The sequence below is a fragment of the Plodia interpunctella genome, chromosome 20 (genome assembly GCF_027563975.2).
Source record: "Plodia interpunctella isolate USDA-ARS_2022_Savannah chromosome 20, ilPloInte3.2, whole genome shotgun sequence".
Taxonomy (NCBI): Eukaryota; Metazoa; Arthropoda; class Insecta; order Lepidoptera; family Pyralidae; genus Plodia; species Plodia interpunctella.
The window spans coordinates 3,364,506-3,390,464 of record NC_071313.1 but is presented as its reverse complement, the minus strand read 5'-3'; the positions used below and the strand labels follow the sequence as shown (position 1 = coordinate 3,390,464).

At 35.9% G+C, this 25,959-nt stretch overlaps 1 protein-coding gene across 3 annotated transcripts in view; it reads left to right on the top strand.

Moving 5' to 3' along the window:
• lilli (lilliputian) overlaps positions 1 to 25,959 on the top strand; it is a 163,660-nt gene that overhangs the window by 66,012 nt on the left and 71,689 nt on the right. For 2 of the 3 annotated variants that reach the window (XM_053760097.2, XM_053760095.2), the window contains exons 1-3: positions 5,477 to 5,785; positions 8,050 to 8,221; positions 21,467 to 21,653. In XM_053760097.2, coding sequence (XP_053616072.1) covers positions 8,166 to 8,221; positions 21,467 to 21,653 — 243 coding nt within the window. In that variant the 5' untranslated portion in view covers positions 5,477 to 5,785; positions 8,050 to 8,165. Of the gene's footprint in view, positions 1 to 5,476; positions 5,786 to 8,049; positions 8,222 to 21,466; positions 21,654 to 25,959 lie in introns of those variants that run through there. The other variant, XM_053760096.2, reaches the window with a different exon arrangement.

The window sequence follows — 25,959 nt, the reverse complement described above, 5'->3', positions numbered from 1 at the left end:
CATTATCGCGAAGTTGCGGTGGCCATTAGCGCTGAATGCTGTTTTAAAATTCGTCGAGTCCTTGTGACGGTCGGGTATAGTCGGAACCGCTCGGTAAACGTCGCGAGCGATAACGCCACAGTTAACAAAGGGCGAAGTGTGAGTTTGCAATTACATCTCACTGGACTCGATTCGCTGTGAGTCGCAGCTCATTGTGTGTGATACGACACCGCTATGTGATTTAACCTACGTCTCATTGCGGATCGACTCTATAGTGAGATGCGTAGACAAAGAAAAGTATAGACCCCGATATATCTTCCATTTCGATGATACAACAAAGATATGTGCATAAGTATTAGAAAATACATGAAAAGAGTCAAGACGGAGCACTGACATATTTTGTCCCTCTTCACGGCCCAATCCACCACTTTGTATGAGATTAACCAGATTGGGCCTAAATTCAATCTTATTTGGTTACCCTAGTCCGCCGTCTATATGGTTTTTGGTAAGGGTTGTTTCTCAGAGCGTTTTGAGCGCTGCGGCCGCGCTGTCGAATTTTAACAAAGATAGGAAGTAGTTTTACTGTCTAGCTTTGTAATAATTAATCTGTACTGTGGTAATGTCAATTTTGTGAATGATTGATTTCGGAAATGATTCCTTCCTCAAGAAACTTGACGGATTGTAATGATGGCGCAGCCGCAGCGGTCGAAACGCTGTGCGAACCACCTATAAGATGTGAATTACAAACTCGCACTCCGTCTTCAGCTAGTGCGGACGCTAATGATATTGTGAAGTTGACGCCTGTCGACCCGAATGTTGACCAAACAATAAAAAATATATTTAATTTGATTACTGATCTAAATATTTTCACTATGAGATCTTTGTTATCGAGTATTTTACGTGACTTTATCTAACAGCAGTTAATCATAAAACACTAAACATTCAACTAATACGCTGGTATAGCAGTATAGTAAAGAGTAGGTACTACTACATAATGTTGGTTTGTTCATGATGTTTTCCTTCACCGAAAGCAAGATGATTTACTAAAATCAATTCACTCTATGTAAAAAGCGTCTAAATGGAGCAACGTTTTACGTTATTGATAAAGTAGGTGCTAAATGGTTCTAAACGGCACCAAAATGCCGATCGTCAAATCTGGACTGAAAAATCTGAACGAAGGGCTTTCTAATGCCAGCTCCACACTGTCGTCGAATAATACTCGTTGAATACTTTGGCAGATTCGGTATACATTGCTGGCTTTTCATTATAAAAGCACTCATTCTAACTGCGCAATGTACACGTATTCGCGTTGATATGTGTCTGAGTTCGGCGACAGTGTGGAGCTGACATAAAAGTTCCGCGTTAAAATCGTGTTTGTTTAAGAACATTGCTGATAAGCACTGCAACCACTGTTTTTTGTTATAAAAGATAATCATATCATCGCAATTGACGACACAGTGATTGTTTTTTGGAGGTTATATACTATTGGCAATCGTCATACAACTTGGCGGTTTCGACGTACATGGCTTCGACGTACTGGTTTTTCCTTGCGGTATATAAAAGCTGTCATAAAAACTACGCAAAAACTAGTTTTAAAAAATATCTGATACCTCATGGATCAGTTCATGTGGATCAGACCTGATAACTCGTCATGAGCCAACACGTAACATTTAATGACCGCAAAATTATCAGTGGATTACGTTTGATCTACCTACTAAATTGTTTTGCTTCTTCTATTGTTATTTGTATAGTATTCGCAAATCTGAGTAAGAAACACTAGAAAGCAATGAAAGAGATATAATTTTCTTTCTCAGTACTTCGTACTACAGAAATTTCATACAAACGTTTCGACTCATTCATGAATTACTAAAATAGGTTCACTAAAAATGTAGTACATATTTTTGACAATACAAACAAATTTTTAAATAAATTGTCGCGGGTCGCGGTGCATCGCGAGTTGCCCGCCCTATTGCGTCGCCATGCGCCGGTCGGGAGCAAGCCTAACTGAGATTGTCTTCAATTTGTCTTATTTATTTAAAAGGGATTAGTTTGATATTCAAACATAACCAAAAGTTCGTTTAGTGTAAGTACAGTGACGCACAGTCGTGCTCAGTGCTCATCGATTTTATAGTCCTTTAATATTAATCGATGTCAAACGCCAATCAAGATGAATTTAATGTTTAAATTGTAGAGTGAAGAGTTATCGTCAGTGGTGAGCATAACATGTGATTAACCACGATCTGATTTGATATGTTTCCTTATGCTGCAGTTAACTTGGGAGGTTTTCCTTAGTTATTATGTTGATCTCATGAATGTTGATTTTTTATTACCAGGTTTACTGGTATATTTCTAGTTCTGCGATTTTTATCCCTCGGGCGTTTATGATTGTAAAATAAGGATGCAAAATGTAGGATATAAACGAGAGATTAGACTAAATAAATGTTATATATATATTTTAAAAACTGTGAATTACTTCGATTTACATCACTTCGTTCGACAAACTTGTTATAATTTTGAACGGGCGGGAGTAGGTATTTTCGCGAATTGCCGTTCAGAATTGCGTGAAATCTGTACCACTCCGAGATTAAGGCGCAGTTACACCGAAGAGCTTCGTAATTAATTATAATTCAGGATTGTGGGGCAATTTCTGAGAAGCGCAAACTAACGAAAACACAAAGTAGATTTATACAGTATTTGTTGTTGTTCCTATAAAAACTCGTTTCCAAATATAATAAATCCAGCAATATATCATTGTGTGAACAGATTTAAAAAATAAACAGTTTCTCTGTTTCCTTTTTAATTCATTGAAATATGTTATTGTTTTTATATTTTTAAATCTTTCTACCAGTCAAAGGCCAATTCCAGGAAACTAGAGTTAAGCCCGAACATTTTCGTATGTTAGACATTTTGTGTTGGGTGAAATCCTGGTTAAATATGCACGCAAAGGGGCTACTGCTGTGGAACGGTGGTGTGGTAGAGAAACCCGGGGCTTAATGTAATTACTTTGGGATACACGTACGTTTCAGCAGTCGCGAAGTAGTAACAGTTCATTGGGAGCCAAACGGAAAGGCATCCCAATTTTTCAATTAAGATAAAGTTTGGCTTTGAAACGTATACGGATACGAGTATTGATTCGACCCGGCAACTCTTAAGTAAACATCGCAATGATATTATCAAACCACCATGGTATGTTTTTTAACGTTGTTATTAATAAAAGTCAATGACTCATCTGGGTGCTCACTGCTCGTGCTTGACATGAAATTAAATGACAGACGATCTGTGGATTTCGTTTCTTCATGTGCAAATTACTTGCTCGATCGTTCATTTAAATTTAATTAATAAAATAACAAATATTTATTTCAGACAAATCGATTTGTCTACAAGCTTGTCTAGTTGAATTTGTTTACCAGATGCTATGTCTACGCTGGTTTCTGATGACAATTAGTAAATGTTGACCTGATACTGAAGTATTTTGATTGGCATTCCCTTGCGTAGCGAAGTTCCGACCCAGTACCCGAGTCAGCCGCCGTTTACCCTGTTTGTCACAAGAAATGCTAACAAGATTGATTTTGCATGTCTGCATATTACGTTCCTTCAATGATTTGTTTTCGGTATTTTCTATTAAAAGTTTTTTGATGTTCCCATTCTTTCATTGTATATCTTGTTCATGATCTATTTGATCGACAAAGCCTGTAACACATAATAAATGCCCCTAATCAGTTCCTATCAAGTATAAATGTTTATCTATCTGTAACAATTTGTCGGTATTTGCCATTGTCGTCTTGTGATTGTTTACTTTCATCGCGTATAACATTTGCTGTTCTTTGTAGCTGTTGGCAGATTATCTCTTTGACAGTTTCTTATTTCGATCGCAATGTATATTAAATAATTGCTGGTTGCATTTATTTAATATACATAGTGGCTGATGATCATTTCAGGTAGTATTGTTATTTTAGACTCCTTTTTGCCTTATTGAACTCTTAAAATAAATTTGTCTTTACGCTTTACTTATCCAGTCCTAGATAATCAATCGATTAGTCAATCAATCGGCTTTATTTTATCTTGATCAATTATACATATTAGCCTTTTGTTCTGAACAGCCAAATCTCATAATTAGTAGTAATAATTACGGAATGAATGTAAACAAATCTTGGTCACGTAATTTGGCAATAGAAAGCCGCACAGATCGGCATCCGTATCATTAGGGTCCTAAATTTCTCCACGTCGTTCCCAAAGGGCTAACAATTTCCGCCTTACTCCGCTTGCCTTCAGTAATTTGGGTCACATTTGAATTAGCTATGCGCAATTCACTTAATATAATATGTGCCTATATTAAGTATCCGTTACATACGTAAACTTTAGGTAAGATGTAACTAGTTGATGTTAATCCTAACTAAACAATACAGCCCATTCCTGCCCGTAGCGTAAAGCACCAATGTTATCACCTATATGTAGTTGATTGAGATGTGCTGGTGAATAATGACGATTACTACTATTGCATAATATCCGGTGGCTATACCCAGACGTTACAGCGATGCTAAATAAAGCTGGTTCGAAATCAAACACTTCCATGTTACTCGTCACGACTATTTCACGAAATCCACCGCAAAAAATCAGACTGAAACATTTATCAAACGACTCGCTTCTTAATTCAACCAAAATATAAACCCACACAACGCCTTGCTGAATGGAAATACGAGGCAAAACTCATTCATAGCAAACGAAATTCAACTTTGTCAACAGAAGCGACATGGGTGGTTTTGCAAACTTCAAGAAATCAAACAATAATATCCAGTAATACAAACATGTCATCCGCATTAACGCGGTTGATGCGTTAACAACTCCAATATAATCACGATACGGTATACTTTCGGAAGTCCGAGTCAAGGATATATCAACGTTATTCGTTTTGAATAAGTATGTGCCGCTTACTAAGGCAATTTATTATCTAGCGCTTTCGTGTTAAGAATCATTTTTGTCTAGAGAAGAAAATGGCGTGGGACAATAAAATTACGGCTTGTGTTTTGCGTCAGGCGCGCGCTCACTTCGATGACTGATATTCTCTGCTAATACTCCTCCTTTGTTGATGCAAGTCCCAAGTTTTAGCATTGCATCTATATTTTTACTTTTAGTCTCGAAGGACCTCATTGGTTAATCTAGTATGAAAGACCGAATCATAGTATTCCATCAAAAGTAAAAATTCATTTGGTAAGATGATTGATTTCAATTTAATGGAAATGAACACAAAAGAAGCTATCGTTAACATAACAATCGTGTTTTTCGTTTCACCAAATTAGATATTCGAAATGGATTCAATTGACGAGATTCAAAACGTGAGACAGCACGCTGACTATGCAAGATTTAGCATTTCTTGGGATACTCAGACCGTTGATACAACATAGCGAGCATTAGTAGTCCGATCCACTTTTGACATCATTATCTGTGTAGTCGATTCACGATAACCTGCGAGCGGCGTTCGTCGCTCCCGCCCCGCCTCGAGCGGCAGTCGAGCGCGTCGTCGCCCGCCGTCTGGTTGTGTTTACAGCTCTGTGCGTTTCTCTGAGAAATACCATCAAGGGTACTCGGGGAACTCACTTTTGGCGCGATTTTGCGCGAACGTGAGCGGAGATCGTGATGCGCCTTGCATTCGGATACGGAATGCGCTCGTGTTGTCAACTCGCCATACGGATGTATGTGTCCCCGCGGTGCGCAGAAATCTGTGGCGAGGACCGCTAGTGATCACTTGGATTGCAGTGTTGGATTGTAGGATAGGAACGGATTGGAAGCATCGCCTTTGTGGCTTTTTGTAAGAATCGCTCCGACGGATGTTATGTCCATGATGTTGACTCATGCATGGCGCACTTGATTGGTGGAACTGGGAATTTATGATTTACTGTTGCCGTTTGTGAACTTGTCAGATGGTTGACTAACTTTTTAGAAAGTGCTAGTCCTCACGCCTACAATTGTATTGTTTCACTCGAAACGTCATCAAGTAGTTCCGTACCAATGGCAAAGTTGTTAGTGTATTTTAATTACACATAATGGAGTTTGCACGTATAGCTCCAATTTGATTAACAAATATATATTTAGGTACATTAATATGCATAACTTATACATGATTATACTCATCTTTGTAGTGACGAAAGAGTTTTACATCTAATGACCTTAAACTGATTTTGAAATCTTGAACGCTAGTGGCGTGCATTATAGTAATTTGTGAATGATTTCCACTCATTTTATTAGCAGGCTGCATCTTTGCTTGGCCTCGCTCATTTTATCGCGCAATATGTCCAGCGCCTGTAGTTCTTGATAGTTCCGCTGCATGGCGCCCTGTGGAGCATTACTCATTGTAATTTACAGTAGCCATTTCAGATTACAGTTTCAATATTTATGCTGCAATGTTCAGTTGTTTTAGAACTTAATTATAATTTAACTGATCGTTTGATAAAATGGAGGAGAACAAAAATTTGGTTTTAATTTGGGTTTCGCAATTTGAGATAAAAACACATTTATTGAAGATAAAAATTTATTGTGATGAAAAAAGTAGACGAGTTTAATTCATATTATCTACAAATGTACAAGACCAATAGAGATAAGCATGGTTTACAAAGTTATATAAAATTTACATAAAAAAGAAATCTGTTTGTTTTTTGATGATTTTGATGTCCCAGCAGTAGGTTGATAGAGTTGAATTGTTGACAAAGCAGAATCTTAGCCCATTCAGAGCTATGAAGGCGTTCCCACGATTGACCGAGGGTTATCTGAATAGACTTGTAAAAGCCGTGGCCTGACAAACGGTGCCCGCTCGGTTATCTCACCGCATCTAACTCGGCTCTTTATGAGAATTCGGTGCTTAGACTATCAATTAATTTTTTATTGTAACATTTCAACTCTTCCATGTAATCCGTTTGTGGCATCCGTGAGAATATTTCCATCTGCGAATCTTGCCGCATAAACAACTTTTATGACACCAGTGTTAGCTAGTTAACTGAATTATTTTGACTATACAAGAGAAACTGATGGATTAAGCTCAGTTGGATGTTACTTTTTGTTTTGCCCGTACACTGTCAAAGTGGTTTTAATCCGACCTCGGTTTTAAACTGGGTTAATGTATCTCAGATGTAGGGCGTAGTTTTTTTTTGGCTCGTTTGTAGAATTTCCTCAAATTGTATCAGTGTCGTGCCGGTAACCTTGACAAATGTTCGTGAGCCATTGTTCGCATCCCACCGTCTCGATGGGTTTCTGTTACCTGTTATGTTATTGTAAGGGTATTATGGTGTGCGTTACTGAATTAAAATTCAAAGGGGTTGACTACAGATAGAGTAGTAACTATAGGCGCAATGCGCCGATCAATCACACGGGAAAAGACCCGGGTAATGGCTCTTCATGACCGTACGAAAAAGGCCGCCACATCCTATTTACCCCATGTTCTCAGCTAAATAAGGCAAAAAGTATACGAGCTGAGGCAATTAATCATTAGACCGGCCGGAAAATTCGCAAGTAATCACCGTTTCTTAATTCAAGATCACACCGTGCCTCCAAAAATTCTTTTTATCGCGATTATCATGCCATTTAGTTTTTCACATTCAAATGTTTTATCTTGTTTAAGTATTCAGACGTGATTCTTAAGTTTTATTACGTTGCTTAGTTAAGTTCTGCTCTTACTAAATTAAAACGATATTATACTCAAGCAATGCTACCTCTGTTTTAGTGTGGGTGTTGAGAAAGTGACGTCACGGTTTATGTGACGTCATTCATCGATTTACAGTCGGTCTTAGTCAGTTTGTTAATGGAATTGCAATTTTCCTTATTTTCACAAGGAACAAGGATAGCTTGTAGGATAAATAATAAATAAGTTAACAGGAAAATATTTTCTCATAACTAGAATCAAAGGTAGTTAGTACTGATGTATGAACGAATTCATGTAATTTATCATCGTCTTGAACATATTTATCTTTACGTAGAACACATTCTAGTTTTAAGAAACAATATTCTGGGTTCCAACAATCAAATGCTTCATCATGAATTTTGTCTGCAAAATCTGCATATCGAACCGTTATTTGTTTACAGAGTGACTCCTGCAAAATGTTCGTGCGAGGTGTTGATTGAATTATACAATTTGTGAGCCAAGTGATTGTGTCGTGTCTTCAATTGACAGTGTTAATAAATTAGACAAGATAGCTGGTATGCATATGTGCTATGAGAGGCCTGGTGTGGTCGCCTCCTTGAACGGCGGCGTTGGGTAAGTTGGCATTATTTTTCCTGAATATACTAGCTTCAGCCTGCGGTCGGTCGCGTAAATTTGCCACGGGAATTTATTATTTTTAGCGGTATATTTATTTATTACCATAAATAGACCTTGGTACAAATGCCATCTGCATAGGTACCTCAGTCTCATCTACTTCTACCCCTAAACAGCAGTGCTTGAATTGTTGTGTGGTTGGAATGGTGAGAGACAAAGTTCACATCTATAATGTCTCCAATATATTTCGATGGTTTTAAGCAAAATTTTGTAAATGCAGAAACACATAGCTAGACTTTCAGAAAACAATGAAGAAAACTGGTGAAGCGAACTTCGATTGCGTGAGAATCGGGCCCTTGAATCGCATTAAGTAAACCCCCTGGCCTTAACATTAGAGTAATATGTTCGGACACGTGTATCACATTTTCTGTCATTCGCAAGCGTAATCCGGACGAATAGCGTATCACAGCGTATGCCAATACCACCTGAACTTCGTACTATATTATTATTATGGCTAATTTATGTTTTCACAGTCACGTGTGATATTTACCACAGAATAGGACAAATACAATGGCTATTAAAATTAATATAATGTATGGACACATTGGCGAAACTTTAATGAAGTATAGTCACGTTCCTTAACGAAGTATAGTTCGTTCTTCTTCCAATGTGACAAAGTCTAAATGGAATGCAGTTGTCATAGTAATTTTACAAAAATCTCATTTTTGATACAAATTTTATTGTTGTCAGAGAGATCTTATTGCATTCTAATGTCTGACAAAAAAATCATGTTAATTCGTGAGCATAATTCACTGCTCCACATATTCAGCATGTAACAAGATTTACTATTTAACATATGGTTATTATTTTCTCTTTATCCACTTAACGTTTCTTTGTTACGTTATTCAAATGCATAACAAAATGGCGGCATAAGAAAACAATCAACAAACTCATTGTATTGTAATTAGGTAATAAAATACGACCGTGGCAAACCTTTTAAACTACGGAAATGTTTTATTCTACCTGACCTTACACATAACTTAGTCAAGTTAGGGTAGAATCATATATACCATTAGAAAATATGTAATAGGTACAGTAAAGACATTTTTCGATTAATTTGACGCTTCTAATCGCAACTTTAAAACTAAATTATGTTTGTGATAGGTTTAGATTTTAAAATGAATGTGAGACAAGCTATATCTACATATTGAATTAACAAATCACATATTTCCAGAAAAAAAAACACATATTATCGAAATAGCAAATTGTTCTCTTATGGATGAAATCCATATCTCCCAAGTTATTATCACATCCGAAGTGACACAAAATATTTCAAACATATTTACAACAATTCAAACATACTTAATGTTGCAAACGTTCATATGATACGGTACCCTTCCCATCAGGTGGGTCGGTGCCTGTTTGCTTGCTCATTAGTATAAAAAAGTGCATCTCCATCACCAACAGTAAATGACAAATAAAAATAGCCTTTACAACTTCAGCCCAAAGGGGTTCCTGCTACTCCCGCTCGTTATAAATGCTCTCCTATTCAGTTCCCAAGTTTTCATTTCGGTAGGAGTGAGCGACGTCGACTCGCAACAGTTATTCGAAAAGTTAGTTATTTCATTTAAGCTGGATCAAGTTAAAACTGCCACCTATCTACTGGAGATTTTGATCAAATAAAAATTGGTTTGAATATTTATTTTTACATTGACATAAAAAAAATATATTATATAAACTCCAAAGCTACCGGACGGATTTTTGTACGGTTTTCACCGACAGAAATATATATATATATATATATATATATATGTAGTGTAATTCCTGAGGAAGGTTTAGGCATATAATGTATACTTTTAGGGGTCGCTAGTACTAAATAATGGGTCTATCTATAATCATAAAAAATTAAGCCATAATGTAACTCAGCATACTGTACTATGGCATAATGATTTTTAGGTATATAACGTTTCTTACGCATAATGGTTTACGCATAACAATTTGAACCATAACTAACCTAACCTAAACCAACCTAGAAGTTTATAATGCTACATTTGCCTGTTTGTTAAAAATTAATTATGCCAAAGAACAATAGGACATAAAAAGTGGTCCTCTAAATATTATAACGTAATTCTTCAGGATTGTACCGACGCACGTCTACAACAACAATAACGAGTGTTTGCCTCACACAAGTTGCCATTGTCGCCATTTGTACAGAATAAACACTGTTTATACCGAATATGTGTATTAGTTGACTTTACGTGGGGCTTGCGTGAGGCAAAATATGGAATAACGTCTGCCAAGATATTTTATTTCGATACTAGCTGTGTTATACTTGACTCGTGTACGAATTTTAGGATAAAGAGTACCCTTTATGTCATTTTAGGTTTTATTCTACCCGTGTTCATGAAAATTCATCTAACATAATTATTGTAAGTATAAAATATGTTTCATGTAAGTATAACATTAAGGTTTATCGTAACATATATTTATCATATTTTTCATATTTATCTTTCGCGTGTATACTGGAAGAAGTTTATATAGACATAAGTACTACCTTTGCACTATTTATAAGTGTACATAAAAAATTAAATAAAAACCTTCAAATCAAAATATCTGGGTTTATAGCATTAGATCCATTAACTTTCATAAAATTATTCCAGCTAGCGGCTAACCCAGCCTGGAAAGCGAAAGTGTATAGATCTCAGAGACTATTGTATTTATTGATGGTAATAAGGGAGGACTTATATACAAGTTCGCGATAATCTAATAACCCAATAACATTATTGAGAGTGACTCGTATTAACCTTCCCGGTAACCATACCTAAAGCCCAGTACAGCTCTGTAATCAGTCACAGTTCGTCGCAAAACCGATTTCGGACAAGCCGACTTGATTTATATTATTTGTTACACATGTTTCGCAACTCATGGCTCTGTCTACACCGTAAGCGATAAAGATGTTAAGAGCACTACCTCGGATAGGAAGAGGGCGTGTGGACACACGCCCTTTCCAAAGTGTTAAGCAATAAAAAAAGCGTTATATAATAACAGTTGTCGCATCAGATGCGCAATGACATCTAATCTCTTATCAGTTAAGCCACCGCGCGCGCTCATCGACCAAATCAAATAGCGCGCGTTCCCCTAGCTTCCTCTTACATACTTCCGTCCCTCTTCAAAAAACCAGATAATAGTAAAGGAAGAGCAAAAGGAAAGGTGTTACACATCAAACCACCGTTTTCATATATTTTTTTATTAATTTCTTAGAAATTGTATACATAAATTTAAATTAAACTAAGAAAAAAACAAACAAAATATAATTATGCGCCGTGTGATTGCACCTTTATTCGCTAACTCTATACCTCATGGCAAGTACACTTACATCTTCAATGGCGGGAATTAGCTACGAAGATGTGGCTGGATACACACATGTACAAGTTGCAAAGTTGTTTATGTGATAATTAAAAATATTTAATTAATCCTTTGTACGAATTTAGTGTAGTACGAATTTATTGCTATAACGACGTTTGACTCATGCATTCGTCTATATAGGCTTTTATTTTTCTTTTTTGTTGATCTATGTCCATAGGAAATAATATCCAAGATCCAACGTCACACACGATTGCGCGTTAAGTTGATCAATAAATTGAATTGCTTGTATGAATACTCAACTCAATAACAGTGGATATTCTATTACGTCTACAACCAAATGGAGATTCGGTGATGACGAACAAGGTGTAAATTCACTTTAATTTACGTAAATGGGACCTCATAAAGGTTCCTCACGAACGGATCTGTTTAACATTCCCACTTTATTACATTGAAACTAAGGATGATTCCTAGTAATGCCTATTAATTTACCGTATTAGTACTTTTGTTTCCGTCATAAAACTTTATTAGGGGCGAACAGTGAACCAAACGGGGCGGCCGTCCGCCCACCCTAAATGTGAGAACACAAAACTTACGCTAATAAAAAAACTCGACGTGTATTAATTCAGTGTGTAACTCAATTATCTGGAGTGAAGATCTGGTTTATAGTTCGATCGGCCGAATACTTAAAACATCGTAAAAACACAATGAAGTTGTAAAGGTTCGTATCCATAAAACTGTTGATTAGTGAAAGTGAATTAATGATAATGCTGCATACTTGTGCAAATATGTTCGGGGTTTGCACTGTACTGTAAGGGAACACATCACCTCCAGAGTTTATCGGTTTATTTATTCAAATAAAGTACATAAAGTCGAAGTCAAGAAAAACAGAGAAGTTTACAGCTTCTTCTCTTCCAAATTGTAAAAGATAAGAAAGAGCTATAATAAACTGGGAAATTCCTCTCATAATCAATAGACTTCTTATAGCAACCTATCTCAATTACTTTAATAAGTCACTCATAAACCTGGCCTTCAAGTTTCATAACTTTTGTCTGTGTCTATCCTATAAGTGATAATGTGTTGATAGTGTATGTGTTAAGTATTGGCCTTAAACTAAATCTATTTCTTACAAAATCTTTAACGTATGTGACGTATGTCCATTTCCCAGGGAATTATACCTTTATGATTGCATGTTCTTTTCGTATTAACGAAAACTCCTCAACCTGACCTCTACAGTATGTGACACCTTACCTGACATCATTATATGTATGCTGTAAACTGAACACCAAAATAACCAAATAGGGAACTGAAATAATGGCTCAATTACGGATGTTTACCTAGGTGCCTGCCTAGGTATCAGTTTATTGTTTTTCTTATCTACTATATCACTACATAGTATAAAGAAAAGTCGTTTCCCGCTGTCTTTTATGTATTAGATCTTTAAAACTATGGAACGGATTTTGATACGGGTTTTTTAAACAGAGAGGATTCAAGACGAAGGTTTTTATGTATTGGTTTACCAGAGTGAAGCCTTGACTGGTCTATTACATATTATCGAACTCAACGACCACCTTAATTTCCTGAAACTGAATATGAAAAAATATAATTTATACGACACCTGCTTTGAAAGAATCAAATGCCATGTTTGAACCTATAAGTGAAAGTATGTAATTATGGACCTATAAGTGAAGTCTAACAAAAACCGGCCTGAAAATTGTATCAAAATCCATTGTTCCCGTGAGAGTTATATATAAATTATATCGTCGAAATAGATGTTAAACTCGATGCATAAAACATACAGATCCAAATATAATTTCGTCGCGTTACATCAATATTTAATGACAGCAATGAGTATTTGTTTTATAATGTAGACTGACAGAAAATAAGTTTCTATTTTAAAAAAATACAAACTACTGCTAATGTAAATATTTGATGGACGTCGTTGTTTTGTTGGTTATTATCAAAATAAATGTTGAGTATCATTATCTTCGTAGGCAGGTGTCGTATAAAGCACTATGTACCTATCACATGAAAGAAAGACGATTCACAATTCGTGTGTTTGTAACCCTTGACTAACGTCTCGGGTCTAAAGCTCGTTGGAATGTGTGACTTTCATTTCTCGGTGAACAATGTACTCCACGCCAAGGATTTTCGCAATTGTGTCCTCTTATCTCTTCTTCTCATCGTATGAACGAATCATATAGATTTATATTTTGGTCTCTCAAGAGTCACCTCCTCCCATTCAAATCTCTATAAACTTTCACGTTATTATTTATACCTTATAGTTATATAAGGTTTATCCAACATTGTAATATTGCCTGTCCATGCAGTTGAGCTCTCTCAAAAGAAGAACAAACGGATGGTTCAAATTTATAAGCTCGTTTGACAAATGGCCGTCAAGTCGAAGGGTCAGGTTAATTAGTTGTGCCGGTCTTGAGAACCTCGACACAATTCGTTTACACTGGTCAAAGAAAGCGAACAGGGCCCCAATCGTGCTAATAACGTGAGCTGGATCGCAGCTGAACCTCGATCGTTATGCTATTTTTTCACTGTTTCAGTATCCCGAAAATACATAGTTTTGACAGATTCCAAGAAACTGAGGAAGATAAAACTGATCCGTAAACCAACGGTGCCGTTGTCAAAGTCTTAAACAACGAGTTTACAAGCCGTGCTTGTATTCGAATGAAACGATAAAAATGTTGGAACGATCAAGATTAATTTGCAATCCAGTTGAGCTCATAGTGCGACCCAGAGGTATTTCTTTGTTTGTATGAGCAGATTTCCAAGTTATAGAACACAACAACAACACAAGTAACATGTACATATTTGACAACTCGAGTTTTTACACTTGACTTTTCAAATATATGTAATATATTGGCAATTTGTAATATATTGTTCTTCGACTTAGACTTCTTTGATTCCGGCGACTTCTGTTACTTAATTATTTTGCAATGCATATCAAAGATGTAGAATAATAAAAATCATTTCTCGGTCGCTATCATACTCGTATCAACCTACACGAGCCCATTTTGTGATGTCAGACGTAAGGTCATTGACGTTCCATTCGGAGGACGGAACAGATAACGAACTACGATAAAAAGGTTTCAGTTCAATACCTATGTGGATTGTGAGATTTGCAAGCGAATACATGTTGCCAAAAATGCAAAAATATTTTTTTTTAATCATTGGATCCTAATAGAATGCTTTCCGTGTTCAAGCTTCAGTCTTGTTAGGACTCTTCTCAGCCTGGTGTAAATGTTAATAGGAAACATGGCTTTTATTTTAGTTTTCTGGGTTCAAAACGTAGATACAAGTGCAAAATCAGCGTTCAATGCAATAATTGTACACTAATGACCCCACCACAAAGTTGATAAAAGTGGCTGAAATCGCAAAAACAAATACCACACAGTGATTCACAAATTTTCGAGTTATAGTTACCGAATATATTGATTGTACTATTTATAAATTGGTGTAGTTAGATGCTCTAACTATTGTGTCGTCAATAAAAGTGTCGTCGAACAAAATCAATTACAGGCGTCTAGAAGCTAGCTTGTAGCTGGGTCAACGTACGCAAGTCCTCGTCTACGATTCCTAACACGATATTTGGTCGGTGGAGGTGAAAAGGGCGCACGCACCTTTTATGTATATCAGATTCGATGGAAATTATTTAGTAGATGTTTGCATTAGCGTGAGAGCAAATATAATAACTTTTCAAAATGCTTTTAGTATTAAGCTTTTTCTTTTCTTCATAATTCCTAATATCTACTTATAGACTTATCATAAATGAGCAAAAAATGCTTTGAGACTGTGACTTTTTATTTTCTTTCTTAATTCTAAATATGTCCATATTTACTTGACATCACAAATTAGCAGTCAAGTAAGCTCCTGCTTAATTGCACTATCAGGATACATTATGATATATGCATTCAGTTCGTAGGAAAAAACTAAACTGCCCCACCCTAGCCAAACCAGGTCGCTAGTTGAATGAAAGCCACACATAACTACAAAATTCCGGCGGCCTAAAAAAGACAAAAACCCATTTAGCTCGCAACACGTCAGACCGATTGCCAAAAAAATTTTGAAAAATCTGCCCCACCTTTTAATCTATGCAGTGTATGAAATAGCGTAAGCCAGAATGTTTTAAATACGAGGTTATCCGGATGCAACATACTGAAAGTGTAGAAATATATTTTTACCAACTTCTACGATTGACATGGATTATAAATTCAAATGGTACTTCTAGATTTGAGAACGTAAGGCACCACTACAATAGAGAATGTAAATAATATAATTTAATATATTTTAGCTTTATACATATATGCCTAGAAATACATATTAAAAATAAAATACATGAAGTTAATCAATTTACTTACTAAATTAGGTATTTTTTACTCCCTTCTACTTGGTAGAATGTTAAAAATCTAACTTTCGTATTCATATAAAAGTGAAAGCATACTTTAAACTAAAATATGTTTTGACAGAACGAGACAATACATACTTTTAAACTATGCTTTAAATAAAAGAGCTAAAGGACAAACATTGGATCTGAATAATATAAGCATGGTTCTATACGCTACTATCTTTTGTGTTGCGCCCTCCAGCAATGTACGAAACGGGGGGATTAAAATATTACGTGACAAGTGGCGGAACATGAATTAAAACGTGGAAATGGCCACTTTCTCAGCAATTTGTGCAAGGCACAGTACAACGGTGGTTCTCCACCCTGCTAAGGTAAGGGTGCTTTTCAAGAACCTCATTGGGTTGTTAGCTAATGAGTTTAAATGGGGTTATTACAAATGTAAGACTGTGTTGTTATTGAGAGCGTAGCTTTTTGTAATAGTTTATTTATAGCAACTTGTAGACAACAATCTTATTCCCAAGGAGGATTGACGTCAGGCAGACAGTAAATCAGTCGAAGCTGTAAAATTTAAGGTCTTTTTTACGCTGATACCGGGTTTCGCGGCGTCACAGCCTTGAATGATTGGGAAATGCGACTCCTTATGTGGTCATATTAGAATTTTGGAAATTTTCAAACTATGGGTTTTTTCGTATTGACCCCCGTGAAAATATGGAGCCGGCAATTAAATGCTCTTTGGGAAAAATGGACGGATACGAATACCTATTTCTGGTAGACTTGGGTCTATTTAACGACCTTTACCCTGAAGAGTCGAAATCACAGAAAGCAGATTGTCACAATCACTCCAGGCTCATCAATCTTCATAGCAGGCCATTACAGAACATTATGCCGCTAATAAAATAATGGATGTCGGACATCTTGATTTTTCGAAGTGAACTGACTTTACGGAAGCCTTTTAATAAATAAATAGACAATATGAAACTCTCAAAAATCTTTGAATACCTTAAATTTATTTGTTTTAGTTTAAATTAAGAATTAATAGTTGAATTCGTAGTAAATATTTTTTTGTAAATAGTAGTTTTGACCTGTGCGACAATATAAAAAGGCGTAGATTGGTAAGGGTTGCCCGCTACTACGCCTGCGGAAATATACGTAACACTTTCATTAAAACAAGAAATTAGAAAAATAATAACGGTATAAAAATATTCACTTATCCCAACAAAAAGCGTTTGTGTATAATAAAAGCCGGTTTGCAAGGTCGATAGTAGATTTTAGTTACAAGTTCTACAACCCGACAAACTGCATTTATTGGATAGCGATAAAAACACGCACATATTTCATCGGAGAGTGAATAAAAAGTGTGCCAGCGGGCATGTAGTGACCATCACCTAAATATATATTTATAGATTCTACGATCTGTTTGAACGAAAATGTCTCGATTATGTCTAAAGTGTGTATGTATTAAATTTGCTAAACATTCATAACATTTATTTATTTAAATTGTTGTTAAAATAAATTAAAATTGGGTACTGGTATCACAATTTCACATAGATATGCACAGGCTGGCGTTTTTGTATCCGTAACTTTCATTTAGAACATTATCAACTCATCTCGAGAAGATGAGTACAAATTTTGAAGTCAATAAGTTACTTACACAAGCTTTTCCCGGTCTAAACAGACAGGTCAACTATGCGGTAGGTCCTCCGGTAAAAATACATCAATATTTGTTGTTCTTATCTTCAAAGGTAGTATTAGATGGGGATTCCATTACTCCTCATCTAAATTGATTAGATTAGAGACACCGATGTATACTCAATTTCTGTTTTCTTTTTACAATGAATTCATTGCTTAGATTTGTTACGAATATTATTGTCATCTATGTTTCTAGATTGTCATTAGGATTTTATCGTCTCTGAACCTGAAATTTCGATATTTCCGTATTAAGTTTTCTGGTTTCGCGCTTGTTTGTAATGTAGGTACCTGGAAAGACGGCGATCATGATCGATGTTTGTGTGGAGCCTGTGTGGCGTTGCGTTGCTTTGCGAAACAAACGCCGAGGCGGGTGGGCTTTGCTGCACTTTCGCTGCCCTCCATAATTAGTGTTCTCTTCTTTGATTAAAGGGTTCTAGTATTAGTGCCTCTTCTAACCTTTTCTTCTTCTGTTAATGCGAAGGCATACATCCTCTTTGTTTATATAACTTTAACCCCATATTTTATTTCAAATATTCGCATTTTATTGTTAACTTGATACTCCTTGGAATGTTATAAAAGCCCGTTAACGTTTATATAACTTTAATCCGTTATGTTACAATCATTCGTAGAATTTTCTTGTCATACAAGAATCCTCCTCCGAATTACATAAATGTACACTTGAAGGGTCAGTCTTGCGTGTGTCTATTGTATGTAACAGCCAATTAGCTATGAATCTATTAAACAGATCAGTTGAAGTGTACACAGTCCCTGTTATCAAAAAAATATTGTCTGGAATATTTTGTATTCGTTTGGCTCGCATTATTTATATTGTCTCTATCTCTCATTTAGTATTTATTTCACTTTAACAACATAAATATACCAGGCCTAAAAAGATAATACAAGAGGAAGCGTGTCTTTACAGACAGATCAGTCTAGCGTGATTTTCCTATGAGTAACAGAACTACGTTCAACCCGTCGCGTGGTCAGTCGATAACAAATTCTGCCTAGCCTATTTGACCATATTCGTGACGCGATAGGCGGCACGGGTCTGCAAGCCGACATAATAGCATCGGCACACGACTTGCGCTGTGACACATTTAGTATCCAAAATAAGTAATTTGGCCAAACGTTATTAATGATGTTATTAGTCATACCAGATAGTCTGACAGTGAAGAAAAAAATTCTTCTATGTTACAAGAGTGTGACAAAATTGTTTGATAGAGAATCAGCACCCCTAAACTTAATTACGAAATCATTGATCATTATTTATACGCTTTTTAATGCCAATCATTATAGAACTGCGCACCAAAATACTTGAACCATGTGTATTTGACTTGTTTTATTTATAACCTACTGTAATTTTTAATCCCTCTACTGTAGACTGATAAACTCAGTGTTGAGCACTCGTAATCATAATCTTGTTTACCGCAGCCGTCAGACGGACAGGACATGATATCTTAATAAATTGCATAAATTGCAAAGCGCGCGACTGTACATAATTGACCGGTTCATAACTGGTAGTGGTCGGTATCGCGGATTATTGGCGAGCGGCACAAAAGGCGGGATAAGTCGCTCGTTATATCGAAATAATTCAAACTTACCATACCATAAAATATGAATTCATCACTAAACTAAGCCTTTACTTATAAATAAAGATACTCTTTAATTTGCCTATGGACGTAGATCAGGATATAATACTAAATACGACACAACGAATGTATTTTAGAATTGGGTTAATCAATTATACAGACACCACACCCATCTATTGATTTACAGACATCCTCAAATTGTTGTTCTAAAACTGACATTGATTAGTTAAAATGAGGTATGCCGTTATGCGTACCAATTAGAAAAAAGTGCTCTAGAAGAACACATTTACAGAAAATTATTGGTGTTTTAACTCGTTCTCTCGAATTAACTCGTTGAATCGTTAAGTGCGATTAGAATAGGCGCACCAATTCAGCGCAAATCGGTGCTATTTAAGTTTTGGCATCTTTTGAAACAACACGCTAAATTCTCAACCCTACATATCTGCTTAGGACGCGCGCAAGACGCATATAAACTTGGTCTTCATGTAATTAAATGCCAGGTGTGGATCCAAGTGGTGTAAATGTTTTGTTACTAGGACTCATATATTATCTAATTAAAAATAATTATTCGAACAGCGCTCTACATGATACTGAATTATTTATCATTGCATGTGATCTGTTTATCGTATTGGTGATGTATTTTGACTTTGTCTGCCCCGTACAACAACATTGTATACTGCATTGGTATCAGATTTTGTAGTTAGTTAGTAGAACAAATTCGTCAGTTACCATTAATTGAAACTCGAGGACACTATATTTTTTTTCTAATCTCAAGGGTTCACCTGTCTAAATTATGACAAACAACTGTTCCGTAATAATTTCATACAGTCGCCATTTCATACACACACATTGCATTCAGATGTATTACAACGTTCAGCACGCGCTCGCCTTGTTAACTTCTATAACGTCACTTGTTTACAAAACATGAACGATTCTATTGCTAAATAACCGTAATTTTATTGATAAACCCGCTATTGTTTTAATCGCAATTGAAACGCGAACTGTGGGTTATCGAGAATGGACTTTATCGATGCCCATGGTATTTTGTCATTACGTAAAGTGCTCGGTTTGACGAGCATCTGATATGCACACCTGAATGCACTCCCTGTAGAATTAGTGCAAGTGAAAACTACTGTGAAATCATAATTTAGATACTTTTAAGAGATAGAAGGCAAAACAATGCATAATTCAAACACTCAAATTGATTGGTTTGATCGTTCGTTTTGAAAGTACTTACGGCGTTATTTAGACTGGAAATTTTAAAATGTTTTTCATTATCAGATTTACAATTATAAAATATATGTTTATTACATTTTTGTGAAGTTTGTGTTACCGTAAGTCATGTCTTACTGCCACATCGGAGGCCCACCATCGATACCCAGTCAAGTCAACATGGAATATGTTACTTGCAGATCGACCTGGAACTTATTTTTACTTGAATATATGTTACAAAATGTAATATCGTTGAGTTAGTATCCCATATCATAAGCCTTGAACTTTTGGGCTCATCAAAACTGTGTGATTTGCTAAAAACATTACGATATACTGCGTCATAGTCATAGTAGACGTAACCACGAGATTAACTTTATCTCCCGTCGACTGTACGCATTGTATTCAAAAATGGTACATTTTTTAATTTTTTTGTGATACAGCCTTGAAGGTTTATAGAATCGTGCCGTTTTATGACTCTATAATATTTTCTGAGTTGGACTGGGTTTTATCTATATCTTGCACGTCCAAATACGTTTACACGTTACAATTAAGTTTCTCCGTTTATGTACGATTAAACGTTGGAATACGTAGATTTCATATTATTTGTTTCTATTTTTGAGTTATACTTAATATTTTGAATTTTACTATCAAACCATTACATTAAATTGAAAATATTACTCTTAATTTAAGTGATCTTGTATTTATTTAATCGTCAAAAAGTTATTTCCTTGTTAAAAACTTGTTTATTTTTGGACCGTGAAAATTAAAATTACTTCTATAATCTCGAAGTTTATTTCAAGATGTGAGTTTAACCTAATCTACGTCAAAATCTATTAGTTACTTAACGAAAGTTATCCTCATTTATACAAAGATGAAGATTAAATGCATTGACGTATATTCAGGTCGCGTCGCATCGCGCCACTTTGTCTGAATGAGGAACTAAATTAAATAAAATTTTAGTGTCGGTCTGTAATTGCAAAATAGATGCATTTTTTTAACTCGTTTAAAATGAAATGTAATGAATTGTTGCAGGTACGAGAAGTGGGACCGCGACCGCGGCGGCGGCAGCGGCGGGTCCGGCTCGGCGTGGGCGGGCCGCGATCGCGAGCGCGATCGCGAGCGCGACCGCGAGCGCGAGCGGCTCGCGCGCGCCCACCAGATGTCGCACGCGCACCAGCCCGAACCCGACGCCTCCTCGCTCTTTCCGGCGCCTTTCCGGGTAAGCTGGCTTTTTTAACATTGTACCCAAACGAGTTTGCTGGTTGCTAGACACCGCAGCTTGCAATCCGCCGACGAAAAAGTAGGAAATCGGTCCCTGGCTCTCACGCTCAACGACAGCAACTGAGAATATGCTCATATGAGAGAAAAACCAGCAACCCGATATTTGCTTTTGTTACAAACTGACATCTGATGCGACATCACCAGTCGACATTACCACACTTTTGGTGCCATTTCGTGGTGAAAGGATCGCCCAATATGTAATACCTACTAGACCATCCTCGCCGATCGTAGATTATAGGTTCCCAACGCAACCAGCTGATCTGCCACCACCCAAGAAGCTTCCACCATGTAGGGATACTGATAAAACTGAGTTATTGTATCTCAGATGATAAAATCTAAGTTATTGCGAAGCTGTGCACACTATGGTTCATCTTTTATCATGTCCACACTACTCCTTCCCATATTCAGTACTCGAGGTTCAGCACAAAACATCAACATCAAGTGTTAAAAATGTCATCATACATATTAAGCGAGAATATCTGGACTTTTATTGATTTGTGACATATACATATTTACATTCAGTAGGGAATTAAACCCAGCACGTTTTAGAAGTAATAAATTTATATTTTGGAAGTTTGGGATGTTTATCCACAACACTCGTATCGTATGTTTGAATTTAAATGTAAAGAACGAGCGAAACAAATATTCGTGCGAACTTCTTATGTAAATAACGCGCAAGTATGGGAATAAAATAATGTGGCTAGAGAATTAAAACTACAAACAAATCTGTATGTGGTGTTCGTGTCTATAGAGAACATGCATATTGATGTTTAAAGAATCTTTAAAGATTAAAAAAAAAAATTTTTTTTGTTTAGTGTATTGGCGGTTTTATTTAACTTTTTATTATACAACTGAACAAAAAAGCAGGCATGCGGCCAACCTGATGGGAAGAGGTTTTGTAGCCTATACCGTCGGCCTGCAACCATACATGTTACACGCGCGGCGCCGACCCTGAATGAATCTTCTCACGCCCTTTTTGAAAAATTCCATGTTGACTACAACATGGTAACACAGGCACTAGCCTGTTATTGCCGTTGACTGCACTGTTTGGACAATATACCAATTCGTATTGCAAGTCTGTCTTTGTTTAGATAACATGACGGGATTAAATGCAGTAAAAGTGAAATATGCGGCTCGAACCATATTCACTGTAGCACGTGCGTTCTCTGGCTTCTCGGCTGCTCTAGCTCCCCTAACCAGATTTACTAGATCTCCGATATCGCGACTAGTTTCTCCGCAATCATTAGAAACGATTAACGTAGGAGGAAGCGCTGGGAGGTCGACTAATTCTGGCCAAGCCAATGTCGTGCGAGTTCGAGGCCATCAGCTTGTTTACGCTTTGACGATGGTAATTACACTTATACGTTTCGTGCAGAAAATTGTTGCCAAATTGTATAAAATTTGACAAAGTGTTTACGGTTTTTTAACGTCGCATCGCTTTGAATCTTCAGTTTATAAACCTAGTTATTTTGAAGGTTAATGGGTATAATATCACATCTATCTTGTTCAGTTCCTATCTACATACGTATGTAGATATATATGGATTTATTCAGACGCATAATTAGTCCTATTAACCAGTTTATCACAAAAACTTGTCCTTGAATATGTGACTGATAAAAACGCGCAATTCTCTGACTATTAATAAATTAGAAGTCGTCTAATTCTGGAAGTCCTGCCGCTGATGATACTGAGCGGTAGTTATTATAGCGTTTCAAAGTGGTCGAGTTATCTGAGCCCGCGTGCATTCGCTCGACCCACTTCGAACGACACATGCATAAACAAGTGTAATTAAACTCCCCGCCCCGCGGCGCATAGCGGAATGGAACTGGTAGAGGGAGAACTGAAGCATCCTTGCTCGATATAATCTATCACAGAGAAACAAAGCAAAGAAAAATACGATGAAGATAAAGTTCTTCCAAAAATTACCAACGCCGCTGTTGCAAATCAGCGTTGAGCTGTTGACAGAACAAAGGACATTACATGGGGATTAGGAGAACTATTTAATGGGATTCACTTATTGACACGCAACAACGCTATTTGTACCGAGATGGACATCCCTAATTACGATGTACTTTAATGATTACCTATTGAACTATAGTTTTACAAAACAATAATACTCAACGTCTATTTATTTTATGCTCGATAATTTTTCCATAGTCTTCTGCGACAAAGGGCTTTTAATTTTCAATGAGCCTGAGCTTCGTTCAAACGACAAAATAGAAATTGCTACGAGAAAATCTACATACGTACAAAAGTATTGTCTGTTTGGGAGCAGTGTTTTCCTAACGTGTGCATTCAGAATCGCGACTGCTTTTGTAGCGAGGAGCATAATGGCTGCCGAATGAACAGCTGTTAGTTGTAATGTTTGTCTTTTGTTTATAACATCGTCTAGATTATTGCTTTAAATTAATATTTGTGAATCTTCGCTTCTATTGAAGATACAATTAATGCGATTATGCAGTTCCGTCAATAATTAAAAAATGTTGCCTAAAACTATCGGGATTCAACAAGGACTAAAATTTTTGCATATTTTCACTTTGTCATAATTTATTTTGCCTTTATTAAGTGTTGTCATTGTCACGACGATCATGTCATATAAATTTCTGTATTTTACTACTCATGTATTCTCAATGAATGCTCTCCACGTTCGGTTCTATTGCTAAAATCATAATGCCCATAAAATTGACCTACCACACGGTAAATATATACCTCCACAGCAACAACACGGTATTAATCGTTACGGTATTCGATTACGTAATGTTGGGTTAGGCCCGGTGTTATATTGGAACTTTTTTATTTCGCCATAGCGACTGACTTCGTTCGTAATGATACATTTCGCGCGCCAAGGACGCACTCTACCGTCGCACGTGCTTCGAAGACATGTCATATGAATGCATCATATCTCAGATATCTTTAATATGTGTCATTTGGAACAGAATTATCTTCATTTTTTTAAATTTTAATATGATATGCACTTTCTTAGATAAAACAAGGTCCGAAGAACTTGTATGATGTGATGAATAATTTATATTTCAATTTATTTATAACAATTATATAGTTATTTTGTGTATAGATTCACAAAAGTGCTTAGTAATTACAATTAAAAAATAAATTAGCAAATAATAATAACGTTTACATTACAATTTCATTAAAAAAAAATTACGTGGGACAAATGCTCCTCAGAAACTAAAATAAATATAAAAGATAAATCGCTTGAAAATGCGTTTGTTTAGTATTATGTAACAAACAAAAGAAATTGGAAAGGCATATGTCAAGCTGTGTTGGGTTGATATGATATTTGAAATGGTGATAGTGATAATAGTACTATTGAAATAGCTTTAATAACAAATAACAATATATTTACCTCATAATAAGAAACTACATTTGTATTAAAAAGTTCGTAGTGAAACTACTATGGATCTTGTGGGAGAAGCCGGTCAGTAAACATTTCATACATATCCTGTCCCTATCGCACTTGGCCGGTGAAGCGAGACAAAGTATAGGTTTTCATCAAGCAATATCCATTTCCTGCGACTTTATGTCTCCCTGGTATTCTTTGTTGCGAACTTCATGTTTATTTAATGCTTTTGCTATTTAATAAAGGTATTTTATAGGTTTCTCTCTAGGAAGGTGTTTTGGTGTTGAAGCATATAAATATATGATAAAAGCAAGCAAAAGCATTTGATATTACAGACACTGCTAGTAATTGTTTCAAATACAATAAATAGGCAAATATTTATGGTGTTTTCACTTATTCCAATAATATTTTGAGAACATTTTAAAAGTCTTTTAGATAAAAACTAATACATTAGTTTTATCTTTTAGATTAAAACTTAGTTAATTAGTTTTTATCTAAAAGGACTTTAATATACCAAATTATTGTTGGTTTATTTTGATGCGAATGAAGAACACAGCATACTTTTTATAAGGAAGCAATGAAATAATCGGATGGTTTTTATTCATTGTTCTGTCGAAAACAACATTGAATATATCATTAAAATTTGCATTACCCTTGATCATAGTGTCCTTATTAAAGATTTGCGAACTGTAATTTTCTCAGATATTGACTAGTTCCGCTTATTTTCATATTATCTTCATATTCCCGAAACTAGGATAAATTATTCCATGTTTAATTATGGTTTGACTTTTGAAATAGTAAAACATGTTAGCAGTCCCGAAATTGTAACTATTAACATTTATATAAATAAACAACAATATGAAAAAAAAGTTAAGGGAATTAGTTT